Source organism: Salvelinus sp. IW2-2015, unplaced genomic scaffold, assembly GCF_002910315.2.
Source record: "Salvelinus sp. IW2-2015 unplaced genomic scaffold, ASM291031v2 Un_scaffold4837, whole genome shotgun sequence".
In the NCBI taxonomy this organism is placed as follows: Eukaryota; Metazoa; Chordata; class Actinopteri; order Salmoniformes; family Salmonidae; genus Salvelinus; species Salvelinus sp. IW2-2015.
In genome coordinates, this window is record NW_019946106.1 from 23,567 (window position 1) to 36,664 (window position 13,098).

General features: G+C 41.1%; 2 protein-coding genes and 2 pseudogenes across 2 annotated transcripts; 2 read left to right on the forward strand and 2 right to left on the reverse strand.

The window, feature by feature from the left end:
- Positions 1-550: 550 nt before the first annotated feature.
- On the forward strand, positions 551-3,577 carry LOC112077703 (ectonucleotide pyrophosphatase/phosphodiesterase family member 7-like; annotated as a pseudogene).
- Positions 3,578-5,408: 1,831 nt separating this feature from the next.
- Positions 5,409-9,941, forward strand: tmem116 (transmembrane protein 116). The gene is given in 13 exon segments (XM_070441805.1): positions 5,409-5,857; positions 5,860-5,883; positions 6,168-6,206; positions 6,313-6,387; positions 6,592-6,719; positions 7,120-7,226; positions 7,331-7,378; positions 7,583-7,638; positions 7,641-7,665; positions 7,914-8,059; positions 8,140-8,283; positions 8,410-8,489; positions 8,580-9,941. Coding segments are annotated over 13 exon segments (1,140 nt in total). The 5' UTR covers positions 5,409-5,805; the 3' UTR covers positions 8,796-9,941.
- LOC139026462 (uncharacterized) lies at positions 9,603-10,782 on the reverse strand. The gene is given in 5 exon segments (XM_070441804.1): positions 9,603-9,832; positions 9,945-10,032; positions 10,183-10,335; positions 10,424-10,581; positions 10,761-10,782. Coding segments are annotated over 5 exon segments (540 nt in total). The 3' UTR covers positions 9,603-9,713.
- Positions 10,568-13,098, reverse strand: part of LOC112077705 (gamma-aminobutyric acid type B receptor subunit 2-like) — a 10,260-nt pseudogene continuing 7,729 nt past the window's right edge.

Sequence of the window (13,098 nt, forward strand, 5' to 3'; positions counted from 1 at the left end):
CACTGCTGCAACCCCTAATGGGTTTGGACACTGTCCGAGGTCACCTAGATAAGATACTATATCATGTACAATGACATTTTAGTAGATTGATTTTAGGAAAGTTAATATTTCAACGAATTTTCAGTTCATGTTTTATTGTTTTGTTGATACGGTGGATTGCCTTGGACAGAAGCTGTTGGTGGAGTATTTTGGACAGCAAAGGTTAAATAAAAAATAAGATCTGTCTACCAGGTACAAGGCATAGAGTAGAAGCTGTCAAATACCTTGTTTAACCTCTAGGCGTCTGGATGCTGTTAGAGCATCATTACAGGGTCCACCTGACCCATTACTTCACCCACAACTAAAGATAACTCTACCTATATGCTGAGTAGCTGAGTAGACAGATCTTGTCTTGGGTTAACGACACTCTTGGGTCCATAGACTAATTTCTAGGCATCTTAGGTGAAATCTCTCTCAAGATAACAATTGATAACACCCCTCCTGTCTATTAAAGCAAGGCACATTCAAGGTTTTGTCCATTGAAGATAACACTCAGAAACACATGTTATCTTCCTGACCACAATGATGACTATAAACGACATCCATCAAGCTCAACAGGATTAGTTAGTGCAGACAAGCCAAGACATCAAGATGTGGTTGTATTTGTATTGGGAATGGCAGTTTTTCTCAGTGTAGAGTGCAAACCATTGAACAAGGGGACACACAACAAGTTGCTAGTGATCTCCTTTGATGGTTTCCGATGGGACTATGATCAAGACGTAGACACCCCTCACATGGACAAGTTAGTGGAAGTGGAGTGAAGGCAAAGTACATCACCCCTCCGGCTATCACCATGACGTCCCATCTTCATTTATCACCATAACTGGTAAGGCAGAGAGTTACAAAATGCTATTGACTTGTTGCGTGCATTTGAGCAGCTTGTTTGAAGTTCTCAACCAGGTGCATATTAATACAAAATAAGAAGTATTTCCTTGGGTAAAATGTGACTACGGGCCCAAGTTACTGTTTCTAAACTGGTTTTGAAGTCAAATGTAGCCTACTACTGTAGATGGATTATTGACAATTGATTTCTTTGGTCAAATATTTCAGTTTTTTCATAAAAACAGTTTTGTTTGTGGCATGTGCCCAGAAAATCCCAGTCCTGACCATGATCTCACTCACGTTACAAAGTAGCCTCACTTGCCAGTGTTCTGGTGGCAGGTAGCCTAGTGTTAAGAGCTGACTAGGTGAAAAATTTGTTGATGTGCACTTGAGGAAGCACTTAACCATAATTGCTCCTGTAATCGCTCTTATCTCTGCTAAATGACTAAAATGTAAATTAAATGTTCTTTCAGATTTTTAGGACAATCTATTATGTCGTTCTGCCCCTGAACAAGGCAGTTAACCCACTGTTCCTAGGCCGTCATTGAAAATAAGAATTTGTTCTTAACTGACTTGCCTAATTAAATAAAAGGTMAAATAAAAATTAAATAAATAAAATGTACACTGTATATGTGCACATACTGTACATATCCTTCGGGTCCTAATTATTTAAATACAAATCTCTTCAAACGTGCTGCTTACTTTATCTCTGGGCAATTGACCTCACTTTAATCTGACCCGAGAGTTATTCCTGAGAAATGGAAATCACCTTATGTTTTCATTTGTTAATGCAGGAAAACCCCACAAATCTACAGACAATTTCTAAATGTTCTCTTATATGACAGTGATAAAAAATAAGTATAGTACAGCAATTAAAGTTGTAAATGCCATCTTCGATATCCTTGATAAGACAYWTCACTGAGGTTTTGGATACTGTTTATCATAATGTCATGATGAAAAGACAATTCAAACTGGAAGGTTGCTGGCATTAGAAAATATTTACATATCATTCTATTTTCTTCTCATATCTCTCACAGGGAGATGGATAGAGGATCATGGAGTTGTTCACAATATGATGTTTAATTCCACAACTCATAAGAAAGTCGGCCATAAAGCTACCTTGAAGAGGTCTGAGTGGTGGGACAATGGAGCCTTACCGTTGTGGATTACAGCACAGAACCAGGTGAGGAACTGGTCATGATTTGATCCTGGACATAAAATATCACAAGTGTTATTTGTCTAATATGCAGATTTACCTTACAGTCCTCCTACTGACAGCTACAGAAACCACTGTCAGACTATTACAATGATGGAACATTTATATGAAAGAAAATGTACGCCTACCACGCTGCACCTTGTCTCATTAACGACGGACGTAACAAGCATACATACCTTTTCTCTTTCAGGGCTGAAGACAGGTTCCTTTTTCTTTCCAGGAGGAGGAGCCAACTACAGTGGTCAAAGTGTAAACCGGCGGTGGTGAGGAAACAGGTCAACAAGATGATAACGAAACAGAGTGGCATCAGAATATTGACACTGTTTTGAGCTGGTTCACCAAAGAAGATTTTGACTTTGTGACTCTGTACTATGGAGAGCCTGACAACGTGGGCCATGCCAAAGGACCAGACCATCCTGACAGGAAAACCATAATAAAGCAGATTGACCGCACCATCGGATACCTGAGGGAGGCCATCCAGCGAGATGGTTTGACAGACAACCTGAACATCACATCAACCTCTGACCATGGCATGACCACCGTAAAAAAAGACCTCTTGTAGATGAGATAATCCTCTCTAAATACCTGAATTTCTTCAACTTGGTTTATTTTGAGCTCCTTGACTACGGTGGGTTTGGAATGATCACACGAAGAAAGGAAAGGAACAGCAGGTTTATGATGCTCTCATGAAGGCCCCAAACCTCACAGTCTACAAGAAGGAAGATATGCCAGAGAACTTTCATTTGTCCAAGAATGACAGAATGCAGCCTATTATTGTCATTGCTGATCTAGGTTTCAACTTAAACTCGGTAGGTACTGGTATTAACTTTAAAGACACTTCATATACTATGTATAAAGTAAAAAATAGTCAAGTAAAAATATCACAGATTTAAAAAATAAAAACAATTATGATATGCATGTAATTTCAACAGCGGTTGATCGTCTACGTAAACAAAGGAGATCATGGATTCCACATGGACGAAATGGACATGAAGACCATCTTCCGTGCTTTTGGACCAGATTTCAAGAAGAGTTATCTGTCCGAGCCCTTTGACAGTGTCCACATCACCCTCTAATGTGCAAGCTGCTGCAGATAGATCCAGCCCCTAACAATGGCTCCCTTCTGTCACTGAGGGCATGCTGGTTCAGAACGGTACGGCTGTGAGCTGCTCCTAGAAAGCATTTTAGTATCAAAATGCATGACAGTGTCTATGAATGAATTGTAATACAGGAAGATATCAACCTTAATGTGTGCTCCACTGATGATACTTCTTGTATAAGATAATTATCAAGACTGACATGAGAAATGGTTATATCACATAACTAATGGCACCATTCTTCTCTACACAGGTGGGAGAAGAAATCATATGTCCCTTGGTGTTTTGGCATCGATATTTGTCTACATTTTATTTGTCATGTAGTTATTTATGATGTCGGTTATTTTCCGTAATGTTCATTAACTGAAARCAATTGCATAGTTGAATCAATCATAACCAAAACTCCAACAGATATTTTTAAGGAGGATCACATTCACTATGATTTCACAACAATATCCATCTGATTGTATTATACACTCAGTTCCCAGTTTACTGCGCCGTTATTTGCCTGTTTGTAGCTTGCACAATTCTTGCCATTCTCCTTCGAACTCTCAACAACGATCTGTTTTCGCCMATAGGACTGCCGCTGATCGGATGTTTTTTGTTTGTCGCAMCATTCTTGGTAAATCCTAGACACTGTCGTGCATAATAAGSCCAGGAGGCCGGACGTTTCTGAGACACTGGAATCGGCGCGCCTGGAATCGACGATCATACATACCATGCTCAAAGTCGCTTAAGTCACTCGTTTTGCCCATTTTAAAGTTCAAGCCTGCTTCATACACTGTGTACAAAACATTAAGAACACCTTCCTAATATTGAGTTGCATGTCTATGTCATGGAAAGAGCAGGTATTCTTAATGTTTTGGACACTCAGTGTATAGCAAGCCACAGCCACGTGACACACTGTCTGTAGAAGCTAAGCATTTTTGGGAACGGGGTGGTGTACCTAACAAACTGCCAACTGAGTGTACGTTTAATAATCAAACCAGTCAGCATTGGCTCAAATAACTTTGTCTAGAACCTACATTTAATAATGACACCTTCCCACTGATGGTTCAGGAGTTTCAAGTAGCCTGATTCCGTTGAAAAGTTGTTGCCTTTCATTCTAAATGTCAGATTTTATTTGGAGTCATATTTTTGTTTAAATAATTGTTCCGACTGTATATTTATTTGTTATTATGCTTTAATAAAYGTGCATGATGAATGAGTATTGCAGGTTTAAAAATAAAATGTTTAACAGGAAACAGGATTTGGATCTACGGTGTTATTACCACCTGCAGCCAGCTGGGGATATCATTTTTTTAAATAAATGTAACCAATATTTAACTAGGCAAGTCAGTTAAGAACAAATTATTTTAAGAACAAATTCTCATTTACAATGACGGCCTGGGTACAGTGGGTTAACTGCCTTGTTCAGGGGCAGTTAGACAGATTTTTACCTTGTCAGCTCGGGGATTAAATCTAGCAACCTTTCGGTTATTGGCCCCACGCTCTAAACACTAGGCTACCTGCYGCCCCAACTGTATATACATATTCCAACAAATGGAAATGTTACAGAACAGACTAATCTGAAAACACAGATGGAGGAAATATAAAAGGTACATGTGTAAATAATCTCCCTGTTTGCCTTTTATTTCATACTAAATATTATGAAAGCCTCCCTTACAAAAACAGATTGCAGTTTTGAAACTGCAGTAAAAGTGTAGTAACTGCAGTTAACTGTGGTATTTTGGACATAGTAATTGCAGAATAACTGCACTCTAATTAAGCAAAAGGCACGAGGGGTGTGGTATATGGCCAATATACCATGGCTAAGGGCTGTTCTAACGCACGACCTGGACACAGCTCTTAGCCATGGTATATTGGCCATATACCACAAACCCCTGAGGTCCTTATTGCTATTATAAACTTGTTACCAACGGAATTAGAACAGTAAAAATAAATGTTTTGTCTACCCGTGGTATAACTGCAGTTATACTGCACTCTGACTCTTTCAATTACAGTCTGACCAGGTGAATCAGGTGAAAGCTATGCCCTTATTAATGTCACTTGTTAAATCCACTTCAATCAGTGTAGATGAAGGGGAGGAGACGGTTAAAAGGATTTTTAAGCCTTGAGATAATGGAGACATGGATTGTGTATGTGTGCCATAGAGTGTGAATGGGCAGGACAAAATATTGAGTGCCTTTGAACGGGGTATGGTGGTAGCTGCGTAGCCACCTGTTCTTCGTGTTTTGTACAATCAGTGTATATTTTTCACATCGATCGCGTTTATTTTGTCATGGCAAGGTTATTGCAGGGTTAAGTGGTGACTTGAAATTAAAACAACAAGGGTGAATAGGCTTTGAGCTATTGCCTAATGGAAATGATAAGATTATGAAACCGCCATGATGAGTGGCTACACTTGTTGCGGTCATGTACGAAGCATTAACCGGTAAGGTCAAATGGAGAGTGAGCGCGCCCTGCATTCTACGGTACGTTAAACTGCTGTACAACCACTCGTTTGGATCCGTGCGTGTCTAGGTTACTCAGCCTAATCACAACTAGTCTCTGATGTTTTAAGCTATGGCTGAATTGTTTTGGGAACGACATGTATATATTCTACAATTGAGTTAAGTCTTAGAAAGAAAAATGTTAAATTTCGTCTTGCAAGATGCCTCAAACAACACGGAGCAAAACACAACAACGCCGAGGACTGGACTGTTGTAAGTAATTTACAAGTAGTGTGTTAAGTATTAAGTATTGTGATTATTCATTTGTAGTTGTCCTGTATTTAAACTACTGTACAGTGTACAGCAATGTGTATTTTAGTTGTGGCATACATGCACATGTGCTGCAGCATGGCTTTTGGGGGGGGACCACCTCTCGCACTGTAGAAAGTGGATGAGATTATTCTCCCAATTGACCGAGTAGTGTTATAGGATCTGCCTCGCCCTCTGCAGGTAGGGATAGTGACTGTTTTGGTTTATAATCAACACCTTTCCCATGTAAAGGGTACTTTGCAGTCAGATGGATCAAGATGATTATGGCAGTCTAAGGTATGCAGGGCGCAGCATTTACAACCTCTTTGTAATTGTACAATCTGGTGATCACACAGGTCAAATGAAGAGCTCTTCCCAATGTGTTTTTTGTTGTTTTTTTGCAGCATTGTCGGTTCAGGTTCCATAATTGTTTATGCAACTTTCCAACACCTTATAAGGACACCTGAGGTTAGTTACAAACCCGACAGATGATCCCCTCTACAGTTGGTTTATATTGTTTTGCATTTAAGCATATATTATACCCTACCTTAGTTGGTAGAAAGGCACTATATATCCAATCTGTTGTTTTTTGTTAATAATAACAATATTATTAACCTACTACATACCATGACTGCTTTAGACTCCAAAACAATGCCCAATACTACCTCCTCTGCAGATCCACCATTGTTCTTACTGAGTGTGACAGACTTGCTGCTGGCAGTCAGCTGGCTGATAGGAGCAGTACTGTTCACCCAGGACTGTGATAGCCATGTGACCTGCTACAACCTACACATCGTTGAACAGGTATGTACACAGACATATAATCCATCCATTTACAGTAAGAATTACTTAATGTTTCACTCTGAGAAATAGATACCAAGGCTGATCTAGATCGGCCCAAATGAAGTAGAGCAGCAAATCTAGCCCAATTTGAGCCTCTTCAATTCTGTTAGATCGGGACAAAGGAGTCTGGATGTGCTGACCCATTTCCCTTGTACTTGTGCACTGGAATATTCTGTACCAAAAGGGAACATGATATATAACCCTACAACAAAACCAATGATGGTCCTAGATATCTAATCTCCATGGATACGCAGAAAGGGAACACCATTCCATTAACACACCACTCTTCTCACCACTAAAATAAAGTAAATGTTGGTTGATTCATGGTGACCACTGACGGAGAACCCCTGTCTTTTAACAGATGCTGTATATGACCTCGTTCTTCTACACATTGAACTATGTATGGACCCTGTACTCTGGGCTAAATAACAGATTCTACAGTAGCCTTCATGGATACCCGCCCAAGTAGGTGCTACCTGACAAATTATCTTTTGATGTCTGACACATTTGGTTGTCTGTATTTCCCCATATTAACTGTTTGGTTAAAGTCTGGCCTCTGTTTTGTTGAAGTGTGCCACCAAACTGAGAAGCTTCAGCAAGATTGCTGCAGTCCTGTCATGGTAAGCATGTACTATTTCACAGAAAGAGTATTTCATTTACATGTATTTATTTAACCTTCATTTAACCAGGCAAGTCAGTTAAGAACAAATTGTTACTTACAATGATGGCCTAGTATATGCTTGACCTATTTAAAGTTCAGTAGATGTCATTATGCATCCAATAGAGGGAGTATGCTAAATGTCCTGTCCCCGTTTCTCTCCCAGTGTCCTCCCCGTGCTGCTGATGCTGCCAGTGTTTGTAACAGGAAACATGGACCACTGTTCACAAACCTCAGCCAGCCTTACAAGTAGGTCTGTAGCATGCATCAAAGTAGGAACATTATCACGGAGAGAGTTTCCTTTGGGATAAGATAATTGTGTGTCAATAAGGTTTGTGGTTTTAGTAAGGCAATCAGAATTCATATCAAGCACTTCCGTGCTAATGTTTGGTCAATTAATATGATTTAATTGTCATCTTTAATGTTTTTTTTATACATATCTCTTGTTGATTTGAGGTGCATAACGGTTTGACTAATGTCCCTCTCCTGCATATTAGGTGCCTTCTAATGCACACGGAGGCACTCTTCATGTCCACTGACTTGAGCAAGATGGAGGTGGACTCAGCTTGCCGCCTGGTACACATGTACAGTATTGCTGTCTTCCTGGCAGTGTTCCTCCTCACCTTTGTTGGCATTGTGGTGAGTCAGCCTATCCCATGGTTACCATCTTATTTTTATTTTACTCAAACGTATCTTGGCTTCACAGTCTTTTGTCTACACCAGGTGCTCATGGGAAAAGCCGCACTGTTTACAGACGTTGTGTGAGTTCTAGTGGTTTCCTAGGCGACAGGCAGTGGGCGTCGCTTYGTGTTCTGGACCGACACATGCTCCTCTACCCCTCTGTCTTCTTCTTCTGTTGGGGCCCAGGTAACTACAGTAGTGTTCACCCAGCTCAGACTCCTAGGGCCCCCCCGGGCTTGCTAAACTATTTGTAGCAGCTGAAAATCACATTCTCCTTTTTGATATATTGCCTTATTTACCTTTTCATTTCAGCAGTCTTCCTGGCAGCCATGATTCTGTACAACCCCAAATCAGTGGAGGGAGTTGTGGGCGTCATTCTCTACATCTTACAGGTAAAACTGCCAGCTGCTCTGAAACCTACATCCAAGACRTGTGCAACCTCAGTCCATGGSTTAATTTYTACTTTCTCATCCTCATCCCAGGCCTTCACTTCATCCTCTCAAGGCCTTCTGAACTGTGTGGTGTACGGCTGGACACAGACACACTTTCGCTCAGCTAGCAAAGATGCTCTAAGGGACATGGACACCCAGACGCCACTTCTGAGATCTCAGAAGAAAGGCTATAAAACTCTATGGTCAACACCATCCCCCAAACCAGATGATATAGAAGGATCTGGTATTCTCCCGACACCACATTAACGTACTATGGCGGTTGTGAAACTGGCAAAAGAAATTAAACACAGCCTTTTGTGCCAGACTGGGAGAGTGACAGTTTGGTTTTGAATCTTGGGGACAGTACCTTGGGAAGCACCTGTTCCACCAATGAAGCAAGAATACCCAAGGCTGTACACAAGGGACAGCAGGGTCAAACCAGACAGAGGCTGAACTGCTGTAAAGAAAAAAAGGAAGAACCAGGGAATTTACAACGAGAGGAAGAGCAGCTCTGAAACAGGATCTGAGAGCTCTGTACTTTCATCAGAGTCACTCCCTCCCTCACTTGTTTTGACTGCATCGGTCGTGCAAACATTGTCTCTACATTAGTGTTTAGAATTTCCCACAGTAGTTGGGGACAGTCCGAGCGATATTTGTGAAAGGCTTTGTAACTGACTGGCATGTCTTTGATTTAGAGGGGCCCTGATTGAGCCCAACCGTGTGGAAAACAGTGCGCAGCAGCCTGTCACTTTTCATCTTGATGGAACAAAGGCACTCCATTCACAGAGATGCTGCTTGACGTACGAGTTTGGCCCGTGGTGTTGTGTGATGGTCGTAGATACGCAAGTGTGTGCAATGTTTAGTTTTCGCCCTGCATGGGCTTTGTCACAGAAATGTTACTGTAAGTTATGCTCACTCCTTGAGTTCAATTCTAAACTTTTTCATCAAAGGGGCAATATTGCCTTGCATAAAATGTGACAGGCATGACAACGGGATAAATACATCACCACAACATACCCTTTTTTCCCCTGAGATGCAAATGACACGAATGAAAAGAATGTGAATTTCCGGTCCGTCAATGCATTGGCCTTTATTTCTGTTCAACTCAATCCATCAATATGAAATGGCCAGTGCAGCTACAATATAGTAACTGCTGCAGCCTCATCAAAAAAATCAAATATTGTTTCACTCCCACATCCGACCAGCTGCATCATGGCAGTTATCAAAGATGAGGCTGTAGTCAGTGCCTCCAGCTTTGACGAAATCGGAGACCGTCTTACTTCCTCTAAAGTTTTTGGTTTCAACTTTCTGCAAAAAGTTTTTTGAAAAACAATGTTTTAATCTGAACGACTATGTATTTGCCACTACAGAGTCATTTCAATAAAAATGGCTTATGAAAGAAAGCTGATTGAATACTTGCCTTCCAGTCTCGACTCATGTGGCGTGCAGCCACCACTACAGTCTGAGTGCTGATGCCAAATCCATCCCCTTTATGGACAAGCCACTGGAGCCATCAGCCAAAGTCACTTGGATCAACAACGAAGGATTAGATATAGCGGATAGTTTAGGCCATTTCTTAAATAATAAACATGATGTGCTAGATCTGCAGTAACAAACAACTGACATTTGTGGGCTTATTTTATAAATATCATACATAATATGATGTTACTCACCTGACTCCTGAGTGGCTGAGAACCCCCACCTGAAAAGACATGCCTTCAAGGGGTCTCCTCATTCTGTCCGCTTCATACACCTTGGAGTTGTACAGCTTCCTCAGGTCAGACATTTTAGATATGTCATAATTGTAGTTCCTCCACCACTATGAGAAATGTTATAATAACACATGAACAACATAACATCATAATACTATATTTATAGATATTTCTACAAAATAGTTGTTCAAACTTACCACCACTGAAAGAGGATTCCACATGTCCAACCAAAAGGCCAGAAGAGCTGGCAGGATGAATGCGGTTCTGATGGAGACATAGCAGGATCCTTTTCCCAAGGATGTTGTGGATACCTAATACACTTGTGCAGTGAGATAATTTACCTTTTTATAAACCCCAAGTTGAGACACTCCTCCCTTTTTTGTTATTGCAGCACATTCTCGTCAAATAGAAAGTACTGTCTGGCACACAACAGTGGATTGCAAAATAGTTGTAGCACCTTTTCTTATATATAGATTTTTTTATTTTTTATTTTACAAATATGCACATTTAAAGGTTATACTCTCAAAGCGATTATTCATCATCTTTGAAAGACTGATAACATAAACTTGTTTTTGCTTAGACATAGCCAAGATGTTGTTTTCTCCAGGACAGAGGCAATGTCTTGAAAGACAATCAATTATTTATTTGACTGCTGTAAATGGTTAACTTCTGCCTTGGAACACAGTTTAAAGTTCATCCTTGGCTTTAGCAAACCAGGAAATTCCCAGAGACAACATGACAGAGCAGTACCAGAGAGCAATACCACAGCACAGAGCAGTTACCAAGAGTGCAAATACAGTCATGCCAGTATCCTGCTGCAATACAGGATACTCCCATGTTGGGAAACGGGGAACGGACAACATGTTTTATTGTTTTTCCATCAGGAGACCATTCTATGAGTTGCACTGCAATCAATCAACTAAAAATCCATAAAGAAAGCAGCTATTGTAATTTACCACACAAAACTTTTGTCAGCACCACATGTATCTAGAACTTGTCTGGACGCGAACATGACTTCAGATGTGAATGACGCTATGGCAGTCAAGGTAAAGGAAGGTCATTTGACTTCCAGCTGCCAGTCGAACCAGAGCAGTTCAATGAATATTGTAATTTTTCCAGCGTATTGTCACTCACTGTAGAGGGAAATACAGTCACAGCCCGGTGACCATGACCCGATGCGATGGTGGCATCTGTCTCTGTTGGGCACTGGGGACATCGGGACTTCTCAGAAGGCTGGAACAGCTGTCAGTCATTCCCCTAATGGCTGGCATGTAGGCGTGGTGAAGAATTGGCAGCTGCACGGAAAGTCTTCGTTGGACTCTGCAAAGGAAAACAAGTGTGTAGGACGTTCATTTCTAAATATATACAGTAGATATTTCTATAACAAATATACTTAAATATACACTGAGTGTACAAAACATTAGATACATCTTCCTAATATTGAGTTGCACCGACCCCCCCCCCCCCCCCCCCCCCCCCCCCCCCCCCCCCCTTTGCCCTCAGAAGAGCCTCAATTCGTTGAGGCATGGACTACAAGGTGTCGAAAGCGGTCCACAGGGATGCTGGCCCATATTGACTCCAATGCTATCTCACAGTTGTTTCAAGTTGTCTGGATGTCCTTTGGGTGGTGGACCATTTAACAATATAATAAAGGATCATAGTTTTCACATGGATTCACCTGGTTAGTCTATGTCATGGAAAGAGCACATGTTCATAATGTTTTGTATACTCAGTGTATATATAGAAAGTATAGAAAATATTTGTATTGCATAATGTATCTTTTAGTATCAGAGTAATATATTTTCCTGTACTGTTCAGGTGAGTTGATGTCATCAAAGTGTTCCCTGTTCATCCTGGGCACATCCTCAGAGCACACCTGGGCTCTCAGTGTCACTTCATGGCCCTGTCGACTGGGAGGACTCAGCTCTTCCTCTAGTACTTGCATGGCGACATCCTCCAACTGGTCACCAATCTGCAAAGACCATTTCTTTGTTAATTCCCAAAGTTCCACCATCTGAAATGGCATTAATGATTATTAGCTYCACAACAGATGGGTGTTCAACCTACAACGGTTAAAGTTCTGTGAATTGTTTAGACTCAAGACAAGGGGTCAGAACTCACCTCTGTGATTCTCCTCCGGAGCTGCTGGTTTTCAGTCCGCAGGCTTTCAAGAGATCTGCCCTGATTGAGACTGCTAGAGGAACTGGAGGTCTCAGAATCCTCCTTGTTAAGATCACATTGTAACCAGCTAGTTGGATCCACTTGGTTGGGATTGTCTCTGATTTTTACAAGCTAGGATACAAGACAGAAGCATTCAATTATATTTTTCAAGACGAGTGTTTACATCCAACATCATCTACACCAATTTGTAAACAATATACACTGAGAAATGGAAGTAAAACGAGAACATTGAGATATTTGAACATGAGAGCTCAACATGTATACAAGAGGAGGTTTCAGAGATGTGGCAGGTGACACCTTGGGCAGGAACACCAGACACAGGGTGCAGGTACAGCAGGAGATGACCACCAAAGCCATGAAGAGCTGCACATTAGGGTTATACTGGGTCAGGAAGCACCCTGATGCTCCAATGATAGACATGATGGTCACGTGGTACATGCTCAGCCTTGTGTACTTGCTGTCATCGAGGAGATGGATATGTGCATGCCTTGTTCTCAAGGCCAGGAAACATCCAAGAAACTAAAGAAAATATGGAAAACCATCAGCTAGATTATCAGCTTTGTTTGAAAAGGATCCTGGGTGTTGAACATGGTTCTGGCAATTTCTCTCACCATTAGAAGCCCTTTGTAGCCATATACAATGGCGAGCCATTTAGTCATGTTTGTACTTTCACAGTG